At 40.9% G+C, this 26,084-nt stretch overlaps 1 protein-coding gene across 1 annotated transcript in view; it reads left to right on the top strand.

The window, feature by feature from the left end:
* Positions 1–26,084, top strand: part of ctnna2 (catenin (cadherin-associated protein), alpha 2) — a 1,205,477-nt gene that overhangs the window by 158,699 nt on the left and 1,020,694 nt on the right. Inside the window, exons 4-6 of the mRNA XM_043699324.1 lie at positions 9,071–9,237; positions 9,530–9,649; positions 13,897–14,163. Of these exons, the coding sequence (XP_043555259.1) occupies positions 9,071–9,237; positions 9,530–9,649; positions 13,897–14,163 (554 nt within the window). The remainder of the gene's footprint in view (positions 1–9,070; positions 9,238–9,529; positions 9,650–13,896; positions 14,164–26,084) is intronic.

Here is a 26,084-nt window from a genome sequence, read left to right as displayed (position 1 = left end):
AGTTAGGCAATCATGTAAATTTTAGCACCTCACTGCCATAATTCCTGAGGTTAGTGACCTAGATCTAACTATATTAAACTTCTTCATCCGTGACATTTAGCCTAGTGATTAGGCAGTCTTCCTCCTAGAGTTCAACAGATCCTGAGGACAACAGTTCTATTTCAATTTCATTAAAAAGATGGAATGTTGACTTCGCTGGGATACTTTTGAAAACATTTGGAAGAGAAATTTCAAAGCAATACTTTGATTGTGTCATTATTGAAGGTGTGAGTTGGTTGATCAGTTTGCTTTTATCCCTCTTGAGTGAAAGAGAGTGGTAGCGGAGGGTTGCTTTTTGGACTGGAAGCCTGTTACAAGCGGTGTGCCACAGGAATTCATGCTGGGTCCACTGTCTTTTGTTATTTATATGAATGATTTGGATGTGTGGTTGGTAAGTTTGCAGATGACACCAAAAATGGTGGTGTAGTAGTAAGCGAAGAAGGTTACCTCAACATATAGTGGGTTTCTTGATCTGATGGACTGAGGAGTGCCACATAGAGTTTAATCTAGATAAATGTAATGTGCTGCATTTTGGTAGGGGCAAATCAGGGCAGGACTTGTACACTTAATGGTAAGGTCCTGGGGAGTGTTGTTGAACAAAGGGACCTTGGAGTGCAGGTTCATAGTTCCTTGAAAATGGAGTCACAGCTAGACAGGGCAGTGAAGACGGTGTTTGGTCTGCTCGCTTTTCTTGGTCAGGTCATTGAATATAGGAAGTGGGAGGTCATGACGTGGCTATACGGTCTGCTTTTGGAATACTACTTTCAGTTCGTCTCCTTGCTATAGGAAAATTCTTGTTAAACTTGAAAGGGTTCACTAAAGATTTGCAAGGATGTTGCCAGGGTTGGAGGGTCTGAGCTATAGAGAGAGGCTAACTGAGCTGGGGCTATTTTTTCTGGAGTGTCAGAGGCTGAGGGGTGACCTTATAGAGGTTTAAAAAAATTTGAAAGGGCATGGATAGGGTGAATAGTCAAGATCTGTTCCCCAGCGAAGGAGAGTCCAAAACTGGAGGGCATAGCTTTAAGAAGAGAGGGCAAAGATTTAAAAGAGACCCGAGGGGCAACTTTTCATGCAGAGAGTGATGCCTGTATGGAATGAGCTACTAGAGGAAGTGGTGGGGACTGGTATAATTACAGCATTTAAAAGGCATCTGGATGAGTATATGAATAGGATGGTTTGAGGGACATGAACCAAATAGTGGCAAATGGGACTAGGTTAATTTAGGATATCTGATTATGGAGTCCCGCAGCACAGAGCAAGACTCTTTGGCCCAACTGTCCATGCCGAACAAAATGTCCATCCACACTAACCCCATTTGCCCACACTTGCCCAAGTGCAGTCTCACCTGTACAACTGCAACATAAGTTCCCAACTTCTATTCTCAATGCCCTGACTGATGAAGGGTATTGTGCCAAAAGCTGCCTTCACTGCCCTGCCTATCTGAGACTCTACTTTTAGAGAACCGTTTACTTGAACTCCAAGGTCTCTCTGTTCCACTGCACTACTTAAGGCCCTATCATTCACCATGAAACTCCTACCTTGATTTAGCTTTTGAAAATGCAAGATGCTGTATTAAACTCCATTTCTTGGCCCACTATTCCAGCTGATCAAGGTTGTGTTGCATTTTCAGATAATCTTCACTGTCCATGATACCGCCTGTTTTATTGTTATCTGCAAACTTACTAATCATGCCTTGTATATTCTCATCGTCATGGACGAGTTGGACTGAAGGGATTGTTTCTATGCAGTGCATCTCTATGACTGTCTAGAGAGATTTAAGCTAAATTACATGAATACTGGAGCTGGAATATACAACAAAATACAAAATTTGGTTGAAAATTCTTTTCTTTTGGGAGTTCTGCACATTTTTAAAAAATTGCTCAAATGAAAGAATGTTGCCTGCCTAACCAGCTCTGATCTTGCATGAGACCACAACCATCCTTATACGTTCTTGAAAGAACAATGTTCATGCATCAATATAGTTTTGATCCTTGTTTATAACTGCCACTCTGTTTATTTTCCACTGGTAGTTAATGCTGATAATTCTGCACACAAATTGTTTTTACAAGAGAAATATTAGTGTTGACAAAACCATCTCCTTCCCCCACCTTGTATTTACAGTGTTTATGTTTTGTCAGTGTACTGATCAAGGTCCTGCTGCAATTTCTGAGAACCTTCCTCATTGTCTATGATACTGCTTATTTTAGTATTATCTACAAACTTGCTAATCATGCCTTGTATATTCTCATTGGCATGGACGAGTTGGACCGAAGGGACTGTTTCCGTGCTGTACATCTCTCTGACTCTCTAGAGAGATTTAAGCTAAATTGCATGAATGCTGCAGTTGCAAAGAGGTTATTTAAGTAAGTTAAAGGAAAAATAATAACTAGAGAGAGAATAGGACTCCTCAAGGACCAAAGTGGATATGTGTGTGTAGAACTGCAGCAGATGGGTGAGGTCCTCAATGAATATTTCTCCTCTGTGTTTACCATGGAGAAAGACATGAAGACTTTGGAAAGTTAGTGATCATATTTTAGGGACAATCCATATCACAGTAGAGAGGGTGTTGGACGTACTAGAATGTACAAAGGTGGATAAATCGCTTGGTCCTGACCAGGTACAGAGCTTAAAAATGTGTTGCTGGAAAAGCGCAGCAGGTCAGGCAGCATCAAAAGAGAAGGAGAATCGACGTTTCGGGCATAAGCCCTTCTTCGGCTTATGCCCGAAACGTCAATTCTCCTTCTCCTTTGATGCTGCCTGACCTGTTGCGCTTTTCCAGCAACACATTTTTAAGCTCTGATCTCCAGCATCTGCAGTCCTCACTTTCTCCTACCTGACCAGGTACATCCAAGAACACTGCAAGAGGCTAGAGAAGAAATTGTGGGAGCACTGGCTGATAGTTTTGCATTATTATTAGCCATGGGTGAGGTCCTGGAAGACTGGAGGGTAGTGAATGTTGTCTCCTTATTCAAGAAGGGCTGCAAAGAAAAACCTTGGAACTATAGACCAGTAATCCTAACATCTGTGGTAGGTAAGTTACTTGAGAAGATTCTGAGGTAAGCTACACATGCATTTGGAAAAACAGGTTTGATTAGGAGTAGCCAGCATGGCTTTGTGCGTAGGAGATCATGCCCCACACATTTGTTGGAGTTCATTGATGAAGTGACTAGGAAGGTTGACAAGGGCAGGACTACAGTTGTAGTTAATATGGATTTCAGTAAGGCCTTTGATAAGGTTCCCCATGGTAAGCTGCTCTGGAAGGTTAGATCGCATGGAATTCAGAGGAAGTTGGCAAATTGGATATGCAATTGGCTTGGAGGTAGGAAGCAGAGGGTAATAGTAGAAAGTTGCTTGTTGGACTGGAGAACTGTGACAAGTGGAGTCCCTCGGGCTGTGCTAGGCCCGTTGCTGTTTGTTATCTGTCAATGATTTGGATGAGAATATACAAGGCATGATTAGTAAGTTTGCAGATAACAATACCATAGGAAGAATTTCTGACAGTGTGGAAGGTTTTCAAAAATTGCAGCAGGATCTTGATCAGGTGGGCAAGTGGGCCAAAAATTGGCAAATGGAGTTTAATATAGATAAGTCTGAGGTATTGTGTTTTGGAAAGTCAAATCAATGTAGGAGTTTCATGGTGAATGGTAGGGGAAGTGTAGTGGAACAAAGGGACCTTGGAGTTCAGGTTCATGGCTCTCTGAAAGTGGAGTCACAGGTAGATAGGGCAGTGAAGACTTTTGGCACACTAGCCTTCATCAGTCAGGGTATTGAGTACAGAAGTTGGGAAGTTATGTTGCAGTTGTACTGGATATTGGTGAGGCTGCACTTGGAGTATTGTGTTTGGTTTTGGTCACTTTGCTATAGGAATGATGTTATTAAACTGGAAAGAGTGCAGAAGAAATTTCACAAGGATGTTGCCAGGACTCAACGGTCTGAGTTATAGGGAGAGGTTGGACAAACTAGGACTTTTTTTTTGAGAGCATAGGACGCTGAAGGGAAATCTGAAAGAAGTGTATCACATTGAGTGGCCTGGATAAGGTGAATGCACTCAGTCTTTTTCTCAGGGTTGGTGAATCAAGGACTAGAGGGCATCAGTTTAAGGTTAGAGGGGAAAGAATAGAAGGGAAACTGAGGGGCAACCTTTTTTACACAGCGGGTGGTACACATGTGGAATGAGCTGCCTGCGGAAGTGGTTGAGGTGGGTACATTAATCATGTTTAAAAGGCATTTTCACAAATAGATGGATAAGAAAGGTTTAGATGGATGTGGGCCAGGCACACTGAAATGAGGTTAGAATGGATGGACATTTTGGGCAGCATGAACCAGTTTGGGTCAAAGGGCCTGTCTCTATGCTCTAGGACTCTGATTCTATGAATATTAGTACTGATGAAAGCCTTATAATATTGCCACCAGTGCAGCCTATTTTTGAGAAATCAGACTAGAAAGCATTAGTGAAAATAACCATAAGTGAATTTTCCTCCAGAAATGGATAACAGGGGAAGTGTTGTTACTTTAAATTCAAACGTATTGGAGAGCTTCTTTTGTTCTCTTAAATATTTTCTTCTTGACATGCAGAAAATTAATTATTGATAAGTAATGGGAGATTGCCATGTTAGATGCAAGTGTTTCATATGTTTTTTGTAATCTGATAAGTAGTCAATCTGAGCTCTTTATTTTAATATTATTTAATTTATTATTGTCATGTATTGAGATACAGTGAAAAGTAATGTTTTGTGTGCTCTCAAGGCAAATCATACTTTACAAAAGTATATCAAGGAGATGATTATAAAAAAATGTTAGGAGATGATCTATTGGGGACAGCTTGCAAAGAATCATCATGCTCTGGTGCCATCTTGGAATCCACAGGGGATTTAACTTATATATTTTAGGCGCTATTAAAAATGAAGTAAAAGATGATTTCAAGGACTTATCTCCAGTAACCTTGATATATGTGCATAAAATTTAATGATGTATTCGATGTAAAATTGAAGTTCTGTTTTGAATTATGGTTTACTACGTTATTTAAAGTGAATGTGAACAAGTGATCCGGGTAATGTTGACATCCTTGGTATTTTCTTTGGGGCTTTGGATGGAGGTGAGGGAGGAGGTATGGACACAGGTTTTACACCTCTTGCGGTGGCAAAAGAAGGTGCCGGTAGTGGACCTAACAAGGGAGCCATGGGGAGAATGGTCTCTGCGGAATGCTGATAGGGGTGGGAAGGGGAATATATCTCTGGTGGTGGAGTCTGAGTGTAGGTGGCAGAAATGGTGGAGGATGATGCGATGTATCCTCTAAATTGGGCTTGATGTGGTCTCCTGTACACTGGGGAGACAGGACGCCAACTCGCAGAATGTTTCAGAGAACACCTCTGGGACAGACGCACCAAACAACCCTAACGTCCTGTGGCCAACCACTTCAACTCCCCCTTCCACTCCGCCAAGGACATGCAAGTCCTGGGCCACCTTCACCACTAAATTCTAGCCACCTGATGCCTGGGGGAAGAACACCTCATCTTCTGCCTTGGGGTCCTCCAATCAGATGGCGTGAATTTTGATTTCACCAGTTCCCTCATCTCCTCTCCCCTCACCTCAACCCAGATCCAACCCTCCAACTTGGTACTGTCCTCTTGCACTGCCCCACCTGTCCATCTTCCTTCCCACCTATCCGCTCCATCCTCTACTCCGACCTATCGCTATCACCCCCCACCTGCATCTATCTATCATCTTCCAAGCTACTTTCCCCCGCAGCCCCCTCACCTCCTATTTATCTCTCAGCCCCCTTCTCACTCCCACACCTCCACTCCTGATGAAAAGCTTATGCCCAAATGTCGACTCTCCTGTTCCTTGAATGCTGCTCGACCTGCTGTGCTTTTCCAGCGCCACACTTTTCGACACGGCAATGTTGACTGTCAGATTTGAAAAAATCAAGTATTTCTTGTCAAAACACATAATAAGCTCAAATAATAAGTTGAATTTAATGCTCTTCGTGTTTATCTTCGTAACAAACAGGCTGGAGATTTGGGTGGAGAAATGACAAATGGAATTTAATCTGAGCAAATGCAAGCTGATGCATTTTGGAAGGTCTAATGCAGGTGGGAAAGTTTCAATAAATGGTAGAATTCTTTGTGGCATTATCATAGAAGGATCTATATGCACAGGTCCACGGTTTCCTGAAAGTGGCAACATAAATGGACAAGATTGTCAAGAAGGGATATAGACTGCTTGCATTCCTTGGTCAGGGCATAGAGTATAAAAATTGACAAGTCATGTTGCAGCTGTATAGATCTTTAGTTAGGCTACGAGTGGAATGTTGTGTACAGTTCAGGGGGGTTTGCTACACCACAAGAACAATGTGGAGGCTTTGGCGAGAAATGGTTTGCCAGGGTGTTGCCTGGTTTGGAGGGTATTAGCTGTGAGGAAGGTTTGGACAAACCTGATTTGTTTCACTTGAGCATTGAAGAATGAGGGGTGACCTGATAGAGGTTTACGAGCTTGAGAGACATGGATAGATTATACAGTCTGAGCCTTTTTCCCTAGCTAGAGTTGTCAGTTGCTGGTGGACATAGGTTTAAGGTAAAAGAGGGAAGTTTAAAGAGATGTGAGAGACCAGTATTTTACACAGAGGGTGTTAAGTATCTAGAATGTGCTGGGAATAGAAGGATACAGACTGTGTAGAAGCAAAAGGGTTTTTAGTTCATAAGGTATCATGAGCTGGCATAGTCTTGTTTCTGTGCTGAGCTGTTCTTTGTTCTAAATAGGTTATTCTGAATAGGTTATTCTGAATGTTATCATTGTATTGATGAAACTCTGATGTGCCATATGGTCCAACATTAAAATTGTTAAATGTAATTGTGGACAAAAATACATTGCATGTACAGATTAGGTCATTGATGAATTATATCAGCACTATTATTGGTTTACATTTCCATATTAGAAGTTACTTCTGCTTTTTAATATCCAGAAAATAACAATCCATACAGCTCTGTTAATTCTTAAGTTTTGGAGTTGACTCTCGCCTGCAAAGTACATGGAAAAGTAAAGCTTTTGCCTGTTAAGTTTACTTACTATTTGACCATCTCCTTGTGTACAATCTTCCAGTATTGATGAAGATTGTGTGAGGGATATGATCTATTGAGTATTCTGAAATGCAATAATGAGCTGATTGCTGCACTTGCAGTGTATTATCAAGATTATATATTCATGTGATGTCAAGAAATTAGGTGCTGGATACTGAAAACTCTCTTGGCCCTGGCAATATTCTGGTAGTAATACTGAAGTCTAGTGCTCCAGAGCTTGTTGGGCCTTAGTGAAGCTGTTCCAGTACAGCTACAACACTGGCATTTATGTGGAAATTGAAAAATTATCTAGGAATGCTCTGCAAACAAAAAGCAAGATAAATCCAAAGTGGCCAATTGCTATCCTCAGTGATCATCAGGAATGTAATGTAAGGAGTCATCAAGGACTGCTTGTCACGGAGCTGTAGCACAACCAGACTCAATGTGAACCTGGGAATACTCTGTGCTAGTTGGTATCATAAAGGAATATAGTTGTAGTTGTTGGTCAGTCACCTCTGCTCCAGAAGAACTCTTCAGGCATTCCTCATTTGATTTATCAATTACCTTTCCCTTCAGTATTACAGTATCACAATCCTGGAAGTCCCTTCTAAACGGTATTGTGGGTTACTTACACCAAATAGGCGGCAGTGGTTCAGAAGACCATCTTTTGAGGCACAATTAAGGATGAGCAAAAATGCTGGTCCAGAGAGTGAAGCCCATACTCTGTCCAACTTTTATAGATGCACCATAGAAAGCATTCTATCTGAATGCACCACAGCTTTGTACAGCAACTGCTCTGCTCATGACAGTAAGAAGCTACAGAGAGTTGTGAACATAGCTCAGTCCATCACACAAGCCAAATTTCCATCTATTGACTCCATCTATACTTTTTGCTATCTTGGAAAGGCAAACAACAACAAAGACTCCTCACACTCCAGTTATAATCTCTTCCAACCTCTCCCACCAGATACAAAAACTTAAAAGTATGTACCAGCAGGTTCAAGAACTGCTTCTTCCCTGCTGTTATAAGACTTATGAATGAACCTCTCAAAGTCCAAATCTAATGTTGATCTTGCTTTTTGTACATCTGCTTTGCAGTCTTGCTCTGTTTTATCAGCTTATGATCATTGTATGGTATGATCTGCCTGTATTGCACATAAAACTTTTCACTGTACCTAGGTACATGTGACAATACTAAATCAAATTAAACCCCTGAACAAAAGAATTGGCAAGATAAAGTCTTGATTCTCGTTGTAAGTTGTACAGGCATGTCAGTCAGACATATCTGAGGCATATTGGGCCTGGGGAAATTATATGAAGTGAAAGGTTTGTTTTCCTTGGAAGGATCTGATTGAGGTATACAAAATGAAAGTGTTGTGAGAGTAGATTGTGGGAATCCCTTCCTCATGGTAAATGTGTTCTAAATCCAAAGGACACAAGGTTAAGGTGAGGACTAAGTATTTTAGATGAGGTCTGAGAAAGAGTTCTTCCATCGAGAGGATGGTAGAAATGAACTGCAGAAAACAAAATGCTGGAATTCGCAACTGGTCAGGCAGCGTCCATGGAGAGAGAGCAAAGTAACGTTTTGAGCTGAGATGATACTTCGTCAGAGCTAACATAAAGTGTGGAGAGGGCAACATTATACAAATGAGTCATTTAGCTTGCTTTCTCTCTGGATGCTGCCTTACCCATTGTTATTGCCAACATTTTTTTGTCTTCAGTACAATATTCTAGCACCTGCAGTAATTTGCTCCTACATTGTAGAAATATGGAATGTGCTGCCTGCAGGATGGAAGAGGCAGATACACTTGCATATTCAAGAAGCATCTGGACAAGTACTTAAATTGCCAGGGCATAGTAGGAGTGTTGGAGAGTTATGTAGAATATAATGAAGTGCTTTGGATTTTTGAGTAATAAATTATGAGCAGTTGTGAAATTAACTAACTTCTGACTGTGTTTCTATCTTCTTTCTGTAGGAGAAAGTATGAGAATTGCATCTGCAGAGTTTGCAGAAGATCCCTGTTCTTCCGTAAAGCGTGGAACCATGGTTCGGGCAGCCCGTGCTCTGCTTTCTGGAGTAACACGCTTGTTGATCCTTGCTGACATGGCAGATGTCATGAGGCTTTTAACTCATTTAAAAATTGTAAGATTTTACTAAAGATTTAGAAAACAGCTAATCATGTTTTAATATATTAATTTTTTAATGATCATAAATTACAGTAATTTATAAGCTGATAATAAAAATGTTACTTGTACTTTTAAGTTAAATGACCAGGACGGTGAGGAAAAATGGCTTTTGCAGTAGTAGTTGTTCCATCCAAGCTTTAGTATTTATTTATTACATATTGAATGTGTGACTTGATCCTCACAAATTTAGCATTTTATAAAATGATGTCTTAAGTTGAAATGCATTATGTCTAAACCACAATTAACAGGTAGAGGAATCTTTGGATGCTGTGAAGAATGCCACCAATGAGCAGGATCTGGCCAGTCGCTTCAAGGAATTCGGGAAGGAGATGGTCAAACTTAATTATGTGGCTGCTAGAAGACAGCAGGTATGACAGAAAAGCTGTGTTCATCTTGCACAGTATGTAATTTTGCTAAGATGAGAGCACCAAATTAGTTAGATTAATCTTCTAGCAACCTCAGTGGAAAATTAAAGGTTTTCTAACCAAGCAAAGTAACCTAGTTTTAAAAGAAAATTCTGTATACTTATGTAATTAAGTGTAGGGAATTCAAATTAGTATGACTGCCATAAATCAGTGTTTATTTTCCCCATTTCCTTAGAATTGCTATAAATTTAGAGTATTTACACCACAACAACTGATCATTTGATGGAGCATGTCCATATCAGTGATTATATACCTCATAATTCTCCTTCCATCGTTCTTCTTTTAACTGATCAACAGATCCTTCTATTCCTTTTTCCCTCATGCTTAACTGGTTTTCCGTTTGATATTTTAATTTTTTTCATCACAACAACTGGCTGATTATCAAGTTTCACATTTTTGCCACTGTGTGGCTGAAGAGTGAGTGAAAGAACGACCTGCAGATAGTAACCAGCAGTCAGATGAACAAACAAAAGTAAAACTGGCAGAAGTGCAACACCAGTCAGAAGTGTAAGTAAAAGGAAGACCATAGGCAGTCAGTTTCAGTAAGCAGAATAAGTAAAAGAAGAATCCTGAATGAGAGGTCCAAGGACTACAGGATGATGTTTAAAAAACCCTTCATGATAAAGAGCAAGAGGTTGAAGAACTTAAAAGATTTTGTTTTTTAAAAAGAGACAAGAGCATGAGAGTTTAGCAGCTTTGAGACTAGTTGTTGCTACTGCTTGTGGAGCACCAGAGCTATGTTTCGGTAGAAATTAGTGTCACAGGAAAGCCAGAGGTTAATTTGGCCATTGACTATAGCTGTTCCAGGTTATCCTAAACAGTGGACCAACACCTTGTTTTGCATAGACTGTGTGTTAGTTGGTGTGCAATGCCATCTAATGTTAAAATTACTTCCTCACAGTAAATTAGAGATAGGTAATAAGTGTGTGTCCAGCTTAATCAGCACCACCCATATCCCATGAGTAAATGAATAAAGAAAACATTTGCGACACCTCAGATCCTGTGTCCAAATGCAGCAAAATCGTGACATTGACTGTCAACTGGCAAGTAATATTTGCACCTCAAAAATGGCAGGCAAAGACAATCTCCAACAACAAAAAAAATCTAACAATCTCTCCCGAGATTCATCGCTGAATCTCTAGCTATCGAAGTTCTTGGGGGTTACCATTGATTCAACAGAGGGATGGGAACCTGAGGTGTAGTTCCAGACGACAGGATGATGAGAGGAGGGAGGGCATGAACAGGATTTCACGGTCCCAGGAATGTGCTGGCAGACAGCAAGCTGGTTTGAAGTGTGTCTACTTCAATGCCAGAAGCATCCGAAATAAGGTAGGTGAGCTTGCAGTATAGACAGGTACCTGGGACTTCGATGTTGTGGCCACTTCAGAGACCTGGATCGAGCAAGGTCAGGAATGGATGTTGCAGGTTCCAGGATTTAGATCTTTCATTAAGCACAGGGAAGGCGGTAAAAGAGGGGGAGGTGGGCCTTTTTCGTCAAGAATAATATAACGGAGGCTGAAAGAACTTTTGACGAGGACTCGTCTGCTGAGGTGGTATGGGCTGAGATTAGAAACAGGAGAAGAGAGGTCACATTGCTGGGAGTTTTTTTATAGGCCCCCGCAGAGTTTCAGGGATGTGGAGGAGAGGATCGGCAAAACAATTCTGGGTAGGAGTGAAAGGAACAGGGTGGTCATTATGGGGTCTTTAACTTTCCCAATATTGACTGGAAATGCTACAACTCGAGTACTCCGTTTTTGTCCGAAGTGTGCAGGAAGGTTTCCTGTCACAGTGTGTTGAAAGGCCGACAAGAGGGGTGGTCATACTGGATCTTGTGCTTGGTGATGAATCAGGCCAGGTGTTTGATTCAGTGGTAGGTGAGCACTTTGCAGAAAGTGACCATAATTCTGTTACGTTTAGTTTAGCAATAGAAAGGGATAGGTACGTGCCACAGGGCAAGAGTTATCGATAGGGGAAGGGCAATTATAATGCCATTAGGCGAGACTTAGGATGCATAGAATGGGGTAGCAAAATCCACGGGATGGGGACAATTGAAATGTGGAGCTGGTTTAAGGAACAGATATTGTGTGTCCTTGATAGGTATGTCCCTGTTGGGCAAGGAGGAAGTGATAAGGTGAGGGAACTGTGGCTTACAAAAGAAATTGCCTTTCTTGTTAAGTGGAAGAAGGAGGCTGTTGTGACGTCGAGACGAGTAGTTCGGATGAGTCGATGGAGAGTTACAGATTAGCTAGGAAGGATTTAAAGAGAGAGTTCAGAAGAGAAAGGAGAGGATGTGAGCAATCTTTAGCAGGTAGAATAAAGGAGAACCCTAAAGCTTTCTATTGGTATGTGAGGAATAAAAGGATGACTGGGTTGGAAAAGGGCCAGTCAAAGACAAAAGTGGGAAGTTGTGTGTGGACCATGTAGAGATCGGAGAGGTACTAAACGAATATTTCTCATCTGTTTTCACTCAGGAAAAGGAGAATATTGTAAAGAAGAAGAATAAGATATGGGATATTAGGCTAGACAGAATCAAGGTTAGTAAGGAGGAGGTGTTATCAATTCTAGAAGGAGTGAAAGTAGACAAGACTCCTGAGATGGATGGGATTTATCTGAGGATTCTCTGGGAAGTTAGGGAGGAGATGCTGGAGCCTTTGGCCTTTATCTTTAAGTTGTCATTGTCTCCAGAGGACTGGAGGATTGCAAATGTTGTGCCATTGTTCAAGAAGGGTAGGCGAGATGACCTAGGTAATTATAGACCAGTGAGCCTTACATCTGTTGCAGGAAATGTTTTGGAAAGGATTGTAAGAGATAGGATTTATAATCATCTAGCAAGCAACAATTTGATTGTAGATAGTCAACGTGGTTTCGTCAAGGGCAGGTCATGTCTCACAAATCTCATTGAGATTTATGAGAAGACCAAGCATGTGGATGAGGGTAGGGCAGCTGACGTGTTGTAAATGGACTTCATTGAAGCCTTTGATAAGGTTCCACATGGTAGGCTGCTGGAGAAAATGCAGAGGCATGGTATTGAGGGTGATTTAGCAGTTTGGATTAGAAACTGGCTTTCTGAAAGAAGTGGTGGTTGATGGAAAATATTCAGCCCGGAGTCCGGTTACTAGTAGTATGCCACAAGGATCTGTTTTGGGACCACTGCTGTTTGTCATTTTTATGAATGACTTGGACACAGACATAGGTGGATGGGTTAGTAAGTTTGTAGATGACACTAAAGTTGGTGGAGTAGTGGACAGTGTGGAAGAACGTTGCAGGTTGTGGGGGACTTGGATAAACTGCAGAATTGGGCTGAGAGGTTGTAAATGTGAGGTGATTCACTTTGGGGAGAATAACAGGGAGGCAGAATACTGGGTCAGTGGAAAGGTTTTTGGTAGTGTGGATGTGCATAGGGATCTTGGAGTCCATGTACATAGATCCCTGAAAGTTGCCACCCAGGTTGTTAAGAAGGCATATGGTGTGTTAGGTTTTATTAGTAGAGGAATTGAGTTCCGGAGCCGCAATGTCATGTTGCAACTATACAAAATGCTATTGCGGCCACACTTAGAATATTATGTACAGTTTTAGTCGCTCCGTTGCAGAAGGATGTGGAAGCATTGGAAAAGGTGCAGAGGAGATTTACCAGGATGTTGCCTAGTCTGGAGGGAAGGTCTTATGAGGAAAGGCTGAGAGACTTGGGTCTGTCGTCATTGGAGAGAAGGAGGCTCGGGGGGATTTGATAGAGACATACAAGATGATCAGAGGATTAGATAGGGTAGACAGTGAAAGTCTTTTTCCTAGGATGATGATGTCAGCTTGTACAAGGGGGCACAGCTACAAATTGCGAGGTGATAGATTTAAGAGAGATGTCAGAGGAAGGTTCTTTACTCAGTGGTAAGGACATGGAATGCCCTGCCTGCCAATGTCATTAACTCAGCCACATTAGGAGCATTTCAACAATCCTTGGATAAGCACATGGATGATGGTGGGATAATGTAGGGAGATGGGCTTAAATTAGTTCACAGGTCGGCGCAACATCGAGGGCCGAAGGGCCTGTTCTGCACAGTATTGTTCTATGTTTTATGTCTGTTTTCAAATTGGAATACAAATGTATCCAATAATTTAAACCAGCTATCTCTAAGCAGAGAATTGAAAAACTGCTAAAAAGCTGTACATATTGGTATTTTGCTTCCCACTTGCAGGAACTGAAAGACCTTCACTCTAGGGATGAAATGGCAGCAGCTCGAGGTGCTTTGAAGAAGAATGCTACTATGCTCTATACTGCCTCCCAAGCATTCCTCCGACATCCTGATGTAGCTGCTACCAGAGTGAATCGCGATTATGTCTTCAAACAAGTACAAGAGGCTATTGCCGGAATTTCAAATGCAGCCCAGTCGACTTCAGTGCCAGATGATAAACATGGACCTATTGGCATTGGTGAGCTAGCTGCAGCACTGAATGAATTTGATGTAAGTACCTTGGACATTATGCCAATACTCTTTGGATTTTCCCATATTTTACTGATCAATTTAAAATTATATGCCAATTAATATCTTCCAGTTATGGCAACTTGTGTTTACGTCTTTTAATTGGGAATGAGGATTTTGATCACATGTTCATGCACAATTCCAATGCACAATATAAGATCAATAGATTTGAACAGATTTTCTTTGATCAGGGAATTAGTGTTTATTCAACATTCAAATTCTTGGTTCCTTATAGTGTTGAGTTTGATTACAGTTACCAGGAAAACTCATATTCAATAATGCTTATCTTTTTCTCTCTGGATGAAATAAAGAGATACCGTGATCCCTATCTCATGAACCTGAAAAGCTAACTCTAACTTGCCCACAGAGATGCTGACAGGCACTTCCAGCATTATTTGTATTGAATTGAATTGCATTGTTGTACTGAAGTTTTTACTTAGGGATTTGGACTTGTAACCAGGCGAGCAAGAGAATTAGTTAAAGTAGTACCAAATTGCTTGTAGTCTTCACCTTATCAATGTTCTTTACTTACCAACCTAGGTTTGAAACCTCTTCAAGTATTTGACTTTTTGTACTGTTAAAATTCCTCTAGAGATCAACAATGATTAAGAAAAAAATTGAATTTGCAATTAATAGCTGAAAAGTATGTCAGCATGATATTAAGGTTTTTACTCAAACAAATACCTAAAAAATAATATTAACTTAGAACTACTTTTGCAGGCAACTTAGACTTTAAACTATAGAAAGGAACATTTCTCCTTTATGTTAATTATGATGAAGACTGTAATTTTGTAGAGTAATGAATGCTTAAATAATCCAGTGTCTCTTGCAAGCTTCTGAAGAGTTTGATTTGCCATTTGTGAATAGTAACTTCAAATAATTGTTTCTGGGTGTTGTTGGAACAGTTTCCCAGATCCAATCTGTAAAGTCATCTCTGCTGATTCACACCTCCAATTAAAGGTATGTACAGCTGTGGAACCATCACAATGTTTATGTGCAAATTAATCACTTCATGTCAAAAATACTATGCATTGTTCATCTCATATTAGTAATACTTTGACAGTAATAACATTCCAGAGCAGTGTAACTTTGTTCTTTCAGAACTTATTTCACATGTGTGACTTGCTATCTGGAATTTCTGCCCTGTGATAATATTAATACTTGTTGCATTGCAACTAGTTAAGTCACAAGCATTCTCAAACTCAGCAGGTCAGGCAGGGTTTATGCAGAGAAACAGAATTAGCATTTCAGATTGATTTTATTTCCATCAAAAATCAAGAGAAATAGCTTGTTTTCACTCATTACTCCACCAGCCTCTGTATTCAATAGGTCATTCTCTGCCATTTCTGCCAGCTCCAGTGCGATGTGTCCACCAAACACATCTTTGTCTGTCGTCCTGTCTTAGTTTTCTGTAGGGATCAAGCAAAGTCAGTATGGCTTCATGAAGGCTTTGCCATGCCGAACAAATTTACTAGCATTCTTTGAGCAAGTAACAACCAAGAGAGATAAAGAGGAAGCAATGGATACAATATGGTTGGATTTTCAGAAGGTTTAGGTGATGGCCTAGTGGTATTATCACTAGACTGTGTGGCACAGTGGCTCAGTGGTTAGCACGGCTATCTCACAGTGCCGGGGACGCGGTTTGATTCCAGCCTCTGGCAACTCTCTATGTAGAGTTTGCACATTCTCTCCATGTCTGTGTGGGTTTCCTCCGGGTGCTCCGGTTTCCTCCCACAATCCAAAGATGTGCAGGTTAGGTGAATTGGCTATGCTAAAATTGCCCATAGTATACAAGGATGTGTGATTTAGGTGCATTGGTCAGGGGTAGATGTAGAGTCGGAGAAAATGAAGAGATTCCTGATGAAGGTCTTATGCCCAAAACACTGATTCTTATTAATCCAGAAACCCAAGCAATGTTCTGGAGACCTGTGCTTGAATCCCACTACCTCAGATGGTGGAGTTTGAATTCAATAAAAAAAATTCTGAAATTTAAGAATTTACTGATGGCCATGAACCCATTGTCGATTATTGGAAAAAACTGATCTGGCTCATTATTGGAAAGAAATCTGCCATCCTAACCTGGTCTAGCCTGCATATGACTCCAGACCTACAGCAATGCGGTTGACTCTCAATTGCCTCCTGAAAAGGACTAGCAAGCCATTTAGTTGCACCAATAAATTCAAAGTTTGATAAGATACAACACGTTAGTGTATTTATAAGCTAAGAACTCATGGCACTGGAGGTAATATATTAGCATGGATAGAGGACTGGCTAACAATTTAACAGAGTTGTGATAAGGGGAGCATTTTCAGCAGGCAACTAATGGTGTGCCAACGGAATTAGTGCCGGAGCCACCATTATTTACAATGTACATTAATGAGGAAAGTGAAGGTACTATAGCTAAATTTGCAGATAGGAAGGTAAGTGGTGAAGATGAGATAGAGTCTGCAGATGGATATGGACAGATCAAGTAAGTTGGCAAAAGCTTAGCTGATGAAATATAATGTAACAAAATGTTATTTTGGTAGGAAGGTTAGAAGAGCTGAGTATTATTTGAATGGAGGACGACTGCAGAAAGCTACACAACAGAGATTTGGAAGTATTCAGTCATGAATCTTAAACAGCTAGCAACCAAGATTTTTATTCACTCATTGGATGTGGGTATCATTGGCTGACCAGCATTTATTGTCTGCATCCCTAGTTGCTCTTGAGAAGATGGTGATGAGCTGCCACCTTGAACTGCTGTAGTTGTTGTGCTGTAGTTAGACCCACAATGCTATTTGAGAGGAAATTCCAGGATTTCTCTGGAAGGTCAGTGGGTAATAGGCAAGGCAAATGGAATGTTGGTATTTCTTTCACAGGGAATAAAACCTAGTGGTAGGGAGATTTTATTAAAACTGGAGAAGGCTGTAGTCAAATCATGCTGGAATGCTGTGAATGGTTTTGGGCCCCTTACTTAAGGAGAAGTACACTCAAATTGGAAGTAGTTCAGAGAAGATTCACTGGGCTGATACCTCGTATGGAGGGCCTGTCTTATGAGGAGAGGTGAACTTGTTGGAAAAATGAGAGAAAATGTTTTTGAAATGTACTAGATTCTTAGAGGACTTGATAGAGTAAATAAAGAAAGGCTATTTTCCCTTGTGGGACAGTCTAGAACCAGAAGGCATAATCTGAGAAAAAAGGGGTCCATATTTAAGACTGGTGAGGAAGAATTTCTCCTCTGTGGATTATTTAGCTGTAGATTTTTTTTTACCGCAGAGGGCGGTTGAGGCTGGGTCATTAAATTTATTCAAGCCTGAGACAGACAGATTTTTAATCAGTAAATCAATCAAGGGTTAGGGGGAAAAGGCAGAAAAATGGAGTTGTGGATTATCAAATTACCTTGATTTCATAAAATTGTGGAGGAGAGTCAAGGGGCTGAATGGCCGCCTTCTGTCTTATGGTGCATTCCACACCACAGTCACCCATAAATATGCCCCTCTCACTTTCTACAGTACCTTCTTTGCTAATGTAAGAGTTACAATTGATCTCTTTTCATCTCTTTCCTTCTTACTGTTCAAGGCTGCAAAACATATATACTTTTACTATTTTAAATTTAATACATTGTATTTGCTGCTTGCAATGTGATCATTACATGTCCAGCAGTCGCTTAAATGTCCCGAATGACTCTGCTTCCACCACCACTGCTGGCAACACGTTCCATGCATTCATGACTCTCTGCCTAAAGAACCTTCCTCTGATGTCCCCTCTGAACCCTTCTCCTAATATCTTAAAACTATGACACCTCGTGCCAGTCAGTACTGCCCTGGGGAAAAGTCTCTGGCTATTGCCTCGATCCATTCCTCTCATTATCTTGTATACCTCAATCAGGTCACATCTCTTCTTCCTTTTCTTCAGAGAGAGAAGTCCAAGCTTAGTCAACCTCTCTTCATAAGACAAGCCCTCCAGCCCAGGCAGCATCCTGGTAAACCTTCTTTGCACCCTGTCCAAAGCGTCCACATCTTTCCTGTAGTAGGGTGACCAGAACTGGAAACAATATTCCAAGTGTGGTCTCACCAGGGACTTGTACAGCTATAGCAAAAATCTCGTGGCTCTTAAACTTGATCGCCCTGTTAATGAAAGCCAAAACACCGTATGCTTTCTTAACAACCCTATCCGCTTGGGTGGTAACTTTGAGGGATCAATGTACTTGAACACCAAGATCCCTCTGTTCCTCCACAATGCATTTTGGTCAAAGAAAATGGAAAGGCAAACTGTTATCTAAATGGGGGAGACTTTGGGGTTCTCTGGTGCAGAGGGATCTGGGTGTCCTCATTCTTGAGTCACAAAAAAATAGCATGCAGGTACAGCAGATAATAAAGAAAACAAATGGCATGTTGGCTTTTATAGCTAAAGGAATAGAATATAAAAGTAAGGAAGTACTGTTGCAAGTATCCAAGGCATTGGTGAGACCGCACCTGGAGGATTGTGTGCAGTTTTGATCCCCTTATTTGATAAAGGATGTAGTGGCATTGAAGGCAATTCAGAGGACGTGCACGAATGAAAAGATGGCTTCATTTTGTTTTTCTAATTCTTAATCCCATTACAACGAAAGATATAGGTCATAGAGTCATAGAGATGTACAACATGGAAACAGCCCCTTCGGTCCAACTTGTCCATGTCGGCCAGATATCCCAACCCAATCTAGTCCCTCCTGCCAGTACCCGGCCCATATTCCTCCAAACCCTTCCTATTCATATACCCATCCAACTGCCTCTTAAATGTTGCAATTGTACCAACCTCCACCACATCCTCTGTCAGCTCATTCCATACACGTACCACCCGCCTCTCCCTATAGCTTAGATCCTCCAACCCTGGCAAAATCCTTGTAAATCTTTTCTGAACCCTTTCAAATTTCACAACATCTTTCCGATAAGAAGGAGACGAGAATTGCAGGCAATATTCCAACAGTGGCCTAACTAATGTCCTGTACAGCTGCAACATGACCTCCCAACTCCTGTACTTAGTACTCTGACCAATAAAGGAAAGCTGACCAATAAAGGAAAGCATACCAAACGCCTTCTTCACTATCCTATCTACCTGCGACTCCACTTTCAAGGAGCTATGAATCTGCACTCCAAGGTCTCTTGTTCAGCAACGCTCCCTCGGACCTTACCATTAAGTGTATACATCCTGCTAAGATTTGCTTTCCCAAAATGCAGCACCTCACATTTATCTGAATTAAACTCCATCTGCCACTTCTTAGCCCATTGGCCCATCTGGTCAAGATCCTGCTGTAATCTGAGGTAACCCTCTTCGCTGTCCACTACACCTGCAATTTTGGTGTCATCTGCAAACTTACTAACTGTAATTCTTATGCTCGCATCCAAATCATTCATGTAAATAACAAAAAGTAGTGGACCCAGCACCAATTCACTGGTCTCAGGCCTTCAGTCTGAAAAACAACCCTCCTCCACCATCCTCTGTCTTTTACCTTTGAGCCAGTTCTGTATCTAAATGACTAGTTCTCCCCATATTTCGTGAGATCTAACCTTGCTAATCAGTCTCCTATGAGGAACCTTGTCGAACGCCTTACTGAAGTCCATATAGATCACATCTACTGCTCTGCCCTCATCAATCTTCTTTGTTACTTCCTCAAAAAACTCGATCAAGTTTGTGAGACATGAGTTCCCACGCACAAAGCCATTAACTATCTCTAATCAGTCCTTGCCTTTCCAAATACATGTACATCCTGTCCCTCAGGATTCCCTCCAACAACTTGCCCACCACCAACATCAGGCTCACTGGCCTATAGTTCCCTGGCTTGTCCTTACCACCTTTTTTAAACAGCGGCACCACGTTAGCCAACCTCCAGTCTCCTGGCACCTCACCTATGACTATCGATGATACAAATATCTCAGCAAGAGGCCCAGTAATCACTTCTCTAGCTTTCCACAGAGTTCTCGGTTACACCTGATCAGGTCCTGGGGATTTATCCACTTTTATGCATTTCAAGACATCCAGCACTTCCTCCTCTGTAATATGGACATTTTGCAAGATGTCACCATCTATTTCCCTACAGTCTATCTCTTCCATATCTTTTCCCACAGTAAATACTGATGCAAAATACTCATTTAGTATCTCTCCATTTTCTGCGGCTCCACACAAAGGCCGCCTTGCTGATCTTCAAGGGGCCCTATTCTCTCCCTACTTACCTTTTTGTCCTTAATGTATTTGTAAAAACTGTTTGGATTCTCCTTAATTCTATTTGCCAAAGCTATCTCATGTCTCCTTTTTGCCCTCCTGGTTTCCCTCTTAAGTATACTCCTAGTTCCTTTATAATCTTCTAAGGATTCACTCGATCTATCCTGTCTATACCTTACATATGCTTCCTTCTTTTTTTTCACCAAACCCTCAATTTCTTTAGTCATCCAGCATTCCCTATACCTACCAGCCTTTCCTTTCACCCTAACAGGGATATACTTTCTTTGGATTCCCGTTATCTCATTTCTGAAGGCTTCCCATTTTCCAGCCATCCCTTTACCTGCGAACATCTGTCCCCAATCAGCTTTTGAACGTGCTTAACTAATACCGTCAAAATTGGCCTTTCTCCAATTTAGAACTTCAACTTTTAGATCTGGACTATCCTTTTCCATCATTATTTTAAATCTAATAGAATTATTGTCGCTGCCCCCAAAGTGCTCTCCCACTGACACCTCAGTCACCTGCCCTGCATTATTTCCCAAGAGTAGGTCAAGTTTTGCATCTTCTCGAGTAGGTACATCCACATACTGAATCAGAAAATTGTCTTGTACACACTTAAGAAATTCCTCTCCATCTAAACACTTAACATTAATCTAAATTCATATTAATTTCTCCATGCATATACATGACATGGGAATCTGTTCAATCTTAACAATACGTTTTTCTTTAAATCCATGATAACACATCTGCTATCATTTTACAGCACACAACATGTACAATTTATGAATTAAAACTCTGTAACAGAAGACTCTAATGAAATAGTCTCATATTTTTGTCTTTAAATCGTTCTGAGAATGTAAGAGGATTGTGGTCTGTATACACCACTGTCTCCACATTGTTTGTCATATGAACACTAAAATGTTGTAAGACTAGTACCAAACTCAATAATTCTTCTTTGATCGTGGAGTACTTTCTCTGGTGGGTGTTGAGTTTCAAGTAGCCAATTTGCCATTCAAATCCATCATCATCTTGCTGTAGCAGTACAGCTCCAACTCCTATATCGCTAGCATCGATTGTAACTTTGAAGGTTGTCAAAAAAATTGGTGTAGCTAAAACTGGTGCAGTAGTTAATACTGCTTTAAATTCTCAAATGCCTCCTGGCATTGTTCTGTCCACCGAAATTTTGTATTCTTCTTTAGTAAATCTGTTCGTAGAATGGATAGAATCCGCTTAGTCCAAAAAAATAGAAGCACCTCTTTCTGGTGTGAGACTGGTCATGGAAATATCTTGATGGCCTTTGTCTTGGAGTTCCTTGGGTCATGACAGCCTTCCATGACCGATGTTATGTCCCAGGAACGTCACCTCTGCCTTTGTGAAGTCTGTTTTCTTTAAGTTTATTACAAGTTTTGCTTCTCTTAATGTTTCAAAGAGCTGCGAAATGTACCTTGTGATCTTTCCATGACTCACTAAAGGTCATTACATCAGGCAGATTACCTGCAGAATTTGTTAATCCAGCCACAGCTCTGTTCATGTGTCTCTGGAATGTGGCTGGTGCATTCTTCATTCCAAAAGGCATAATTTTGAGTTGGTATAGCCCATTTGGGTTTACAAATGCAGAAACTTTTATCGCTTTCTCTGATAAAGGTACCTGCCAATAGCCACACAGTAAGTCCAACTTTGTGATGTAACTCACTTGTCCAACTTTCTCTATACAGTCCTCCAATCTTGGTGTTGGATATAAGTCCAAGTATGTTTTGGTGTTGACCTTCCAATACTCCTCACTAAATCATTGAGTCCCATCAGGTTTGGGAATTAACACGATTGGCAAACTCTACTGACTTTGACTCGACTCGATGATATCTTCATCGAGCATCACATCCACTTCCTTTTGGACCTGTGTGGTTTTGAAAGGATTACGTCTGTAGGGGTGTTGTTTTATCGGAACAGCATTCCCTACTTCCACCTCACGCACAATAGTATTAGTCCTCCCCATCTTATTCCTGCGTATGTCCTCATATTGTTGCAAAGAAACCTTACAACTAGAGTCTTTGCTCATGCAACAGATAGTTCACTAACCTATCCCACTCTTCAAGGACTTTCTCATTGTTTAATGTATTTTAAGGTACATCAAACTCCACAACATCTAGATTTGATTCCTCCTGCTGTGGGGCAGTACCTGTTTCTCCAGCTCCTTGACTCGTATATAATAAGGTTTCAACATACTCACAAGACATACCCAATACAGTTTTTCTCTATCCAGCACCTTTACCAGATTGTTTACCTGACTTGACTTTTTCTCAATTTGATAGAGACCACTAAACCTGGCTTTGAAGGAATCTCCTACCACTGGTATCGATACTAATAAATCATTCCCACCGAAATGGGGGCAGCATGGTGGCTCAGTGGTTAGCACTGCTGCCTCACAGCACCAGGGTCCCAGGTTCGATTCCAGCCTCGGGTGATTGTCTGTGTGGAGTTTGTACGTTCTCCCCGTGTCTGCGTGGGTTTCCTCCCACAGTCCAAAGATGTGTCGGTCAGGTGAATTGGCCATTCTAAATTGCCCATAGTGTTAGGGGCATTAGTCAGAGGGAATGGATCTGGTGGGTTACTCTTCGGAGGGTCGGTGTGGACTGGTTGGGGGGAAGAGCCTGTTTCCACACTGTAGGGAATCTAATCTAACCTAAAATGTCCATATTTTAGAGTTTTTATCTGCCACCTGCTTCCTTCTATGCTGTGCCCTCTTCAGATGTTGTTTAGCTAACTCATCTACCCAATTTCATCTCTCCCTAACCTCCGATACATAATTGAAGTGTGAGATCTCTGACTTTGGTCGTGTCATTTTTTTCTTTAATTAATTTCAAAGGCTCTCTCATTTCATGTCCGAACATTAACTCAAAGGGAGTAAACTGAGTCAATTTGTTTGGAGCATCTCTAATGGCAAACAATAAGAATGGGATACCTTTATCCCAATCATGCTCCTAATATGGTCTTCAGTATCTGATGCCATCTTTCCAAAGCTCCCTGGGATTCAGGATGATACGCACTTGATTTGAAGTGCTGTATGCCTAGGCTAACCATAACTTCCTTAAACAGCCTAGTAATAAAATTAGACCCTTGGTCTGCCTAAATCTCTGGGTAGCTCATAACGCATGAACAAAGCTACTAACTCCTCTACTGCCCTTTTTACCTTAATACTCCGTAATGGAATTGCCTTTGTAAATCTGGTAGACACATCCATTATGGTTAGTAAGTACTGGTTCCCATTTTAGGAAGGGGACCTATACAATCAATCATAACACATGTGAAAGATTCTTTGAATGTGGGAATTGGCAACAAAGGTGCTGGTTTTATTACTGCCTCTGGCTTACCTACCATTTGGCATGTATGACATGTATGTTAAAATTTAACTACATCCTTGTGCAGTCAGGCCAACAGAAATGCTTTTGTCCCTTAGCCTGTGTCTTCCTTACCCTTGGGTGACTGGTAATTCATGTGCTACCCATAACATTTCCTGTCTGTATGCTATGAGCAGCCCAAACTGGTGCACTTCTGCCCATTTCTCCTCTGCATTAACCTGCCGTGGTCTCCATTTTCGTCTTAGGATTCTATCTTTAAGATAATAACCCTCAGGAATACATTCTGATTCCTTTTCAAAGTATGCATCAATAATATATATATATATATATATACCTTTTATTATTGTGTCTTTCTGTTGTACGTCCATTAGCATTTCAGGACGGAACACTTCTGCCTGTTCAGGTTCTTCCTGCACCATTATATTGAACAGGGTGTCTGCTAACTGGACCTCAACCCTTTTATCTTTCTCGTTAGATTTTGGTTCTTGCTGTGACTTATGATAGTGGGTCTCGTTACTACACAGGCTGGAAAAACTCCAGGGTATTTTTCTTTCAACTCCTCAGTTCCCTGATCTTCCTTTGGTTTCTCCACAGTAAGGGCTGTCACTCCCACTTTGGATCCTGCTCAATCATTCTCAAGAACAAACTGTATTCCTGGAACTGACAGTCTGTCAATCACTCCCACTGTTACTTCCCCAGCCTTCATTTTTCACTCAAATCTGCTCTTACATAGGGGAACGCTGAATTTCTGTCCATTTATTCCACAAATTACCACTCTCTGGGATAACATGTCAGAAAGAGTGCAAATATGTTCATCACTTACTACGAGAGACTGTTTAGATCCTGTGTCTCTCAAAATTAAAATTTATTTTGTTTCTTCCCCTGTTCTTCCTGAGCAAACATCACCCACAGAAGCAAAGTCTTTATAGAGATCAGGCACTAACTCAAAACCCATCCCCTCCCTAGGCTGTACACTCTCCTGCAGCTCCTCAACTTTTCTTGGGATTTCCTTTACTACTTTCACTAATGCCACTAGCTTAGCCTCTTTTACCACATCTTTTCTCACAGTGTCTTTCTTTAATAATCAGCACTGTGACTTTACGTGCCCCACTTTCCCACAGTGGAATGACCTCCATTTACTTTCCTTTCCCCTCCTTTTCACCCTCTTAGGACTTCTTTTTTCCACTGTGGCAAACTATTACCAGTGTGCTGTAATATTTGTTGTGTTGTGTAGAATCTCCCCTTCTCCCAATTTTCGTCCCTCACAGGATGAAATTCTTGCTGGAAGCTAAAATTTGCCTCATGCACCAATGCATATTCGTCTGCCATCTCTGCTTCTCTTCACAGTTTCTGCTTATTCACATGAATTCTTATCATCTCTGGAAGTGAGTTTTTAAACTTCTCTAGCAGAATAACCTCTCTCAGAGCCTCTCTCTTTCAACCTCAACAAAAGTCTGACCCGGTTCCTTCTTTATGTTCCTGAACCGTGTCTGTACGCTACTGGTATCAATTCATAAGCACTCAAAGTAACCTTGTTGACGTCTGCATAATCTCTTGACCCTTCATCTGACAGCGCTGCAAATTCATCACTCGCTCTGCCTACCAGCTTAGTCTGAACAAGCATTACCTATTAGTCCTCTGACCACTCCATCTGCCTAGCTGATTTTTCAAATGAAATAATGGTTTCAACATCTTTCTCCTCAAAATGTAGCAATGTTTAACATATTTATATACATCACTACCTTTTGTCTTCATTTTCATCCTGATAACTTGACTGTCCTGACTAATTTGTAAATTCTGAAATTCAAATTATCTCTCCCTTTCTCTTTCTTCTTTCTCTTTCTTCTCTCTCTTTACTCAACTAAGAATCTTCTCCCTCTTTCATTTTCTTTCTCTGTTCTCTCTCTTAATCTGTCTCTTTATCTTCGAACTCCATTTGCCTCATTTGCAATTTAGGTTTTTCTAACTCTACTGCACTTGTCTGTTTCTCTGATAATCCTAAGTGCTTGACCAACTCCATTACAATTTCAGCTTTCCTTTTGTCCCTGGTTAAACCCAATTCTAACCTATTTGCTAATTCCTTCCTCTGGGTTTCTAAACAATCTTGACAAATTTGGGAAGCATCTTCACACCTCAGAACCTCTTTAGCAATCTTAAGAGCCATTTCTCTCACTTTTAGTTTAACCAACCACAAGTAATCGAAATTAAACAAATTGTCTCACCATTGTTTTATTTAATGATCTGGGACACTAATCGGCAAGTATTTAGATTTGCTGGGATTGTTCGTACCCTAAAACTCTTCATATCCATCCAAATCTCAGATTGGATCTATTTAAACGTGCCCAAATCTTGGACCTGAACCCC

This window comes from Chiloscyllium plagiosum, chromosome 1 (assembly GCF_004010195.1).
Source record: "Chiloscyllium plagiosum isolate BGI_BamShark_2017 chromosome 1, ASM401019v2, whole genome shotgun sequence".
NCBI classification, from domain to species: Eukaryota; Metazoa; Chordata; class Chondrichthyes; order Orectolobiformes; family Hemiscylliidae; genus Chiloscyllium; species Chiloscyllium plagiosum.
This window is presented reverse-complemented; position numbering and strand designations above follow the sequence as displayed.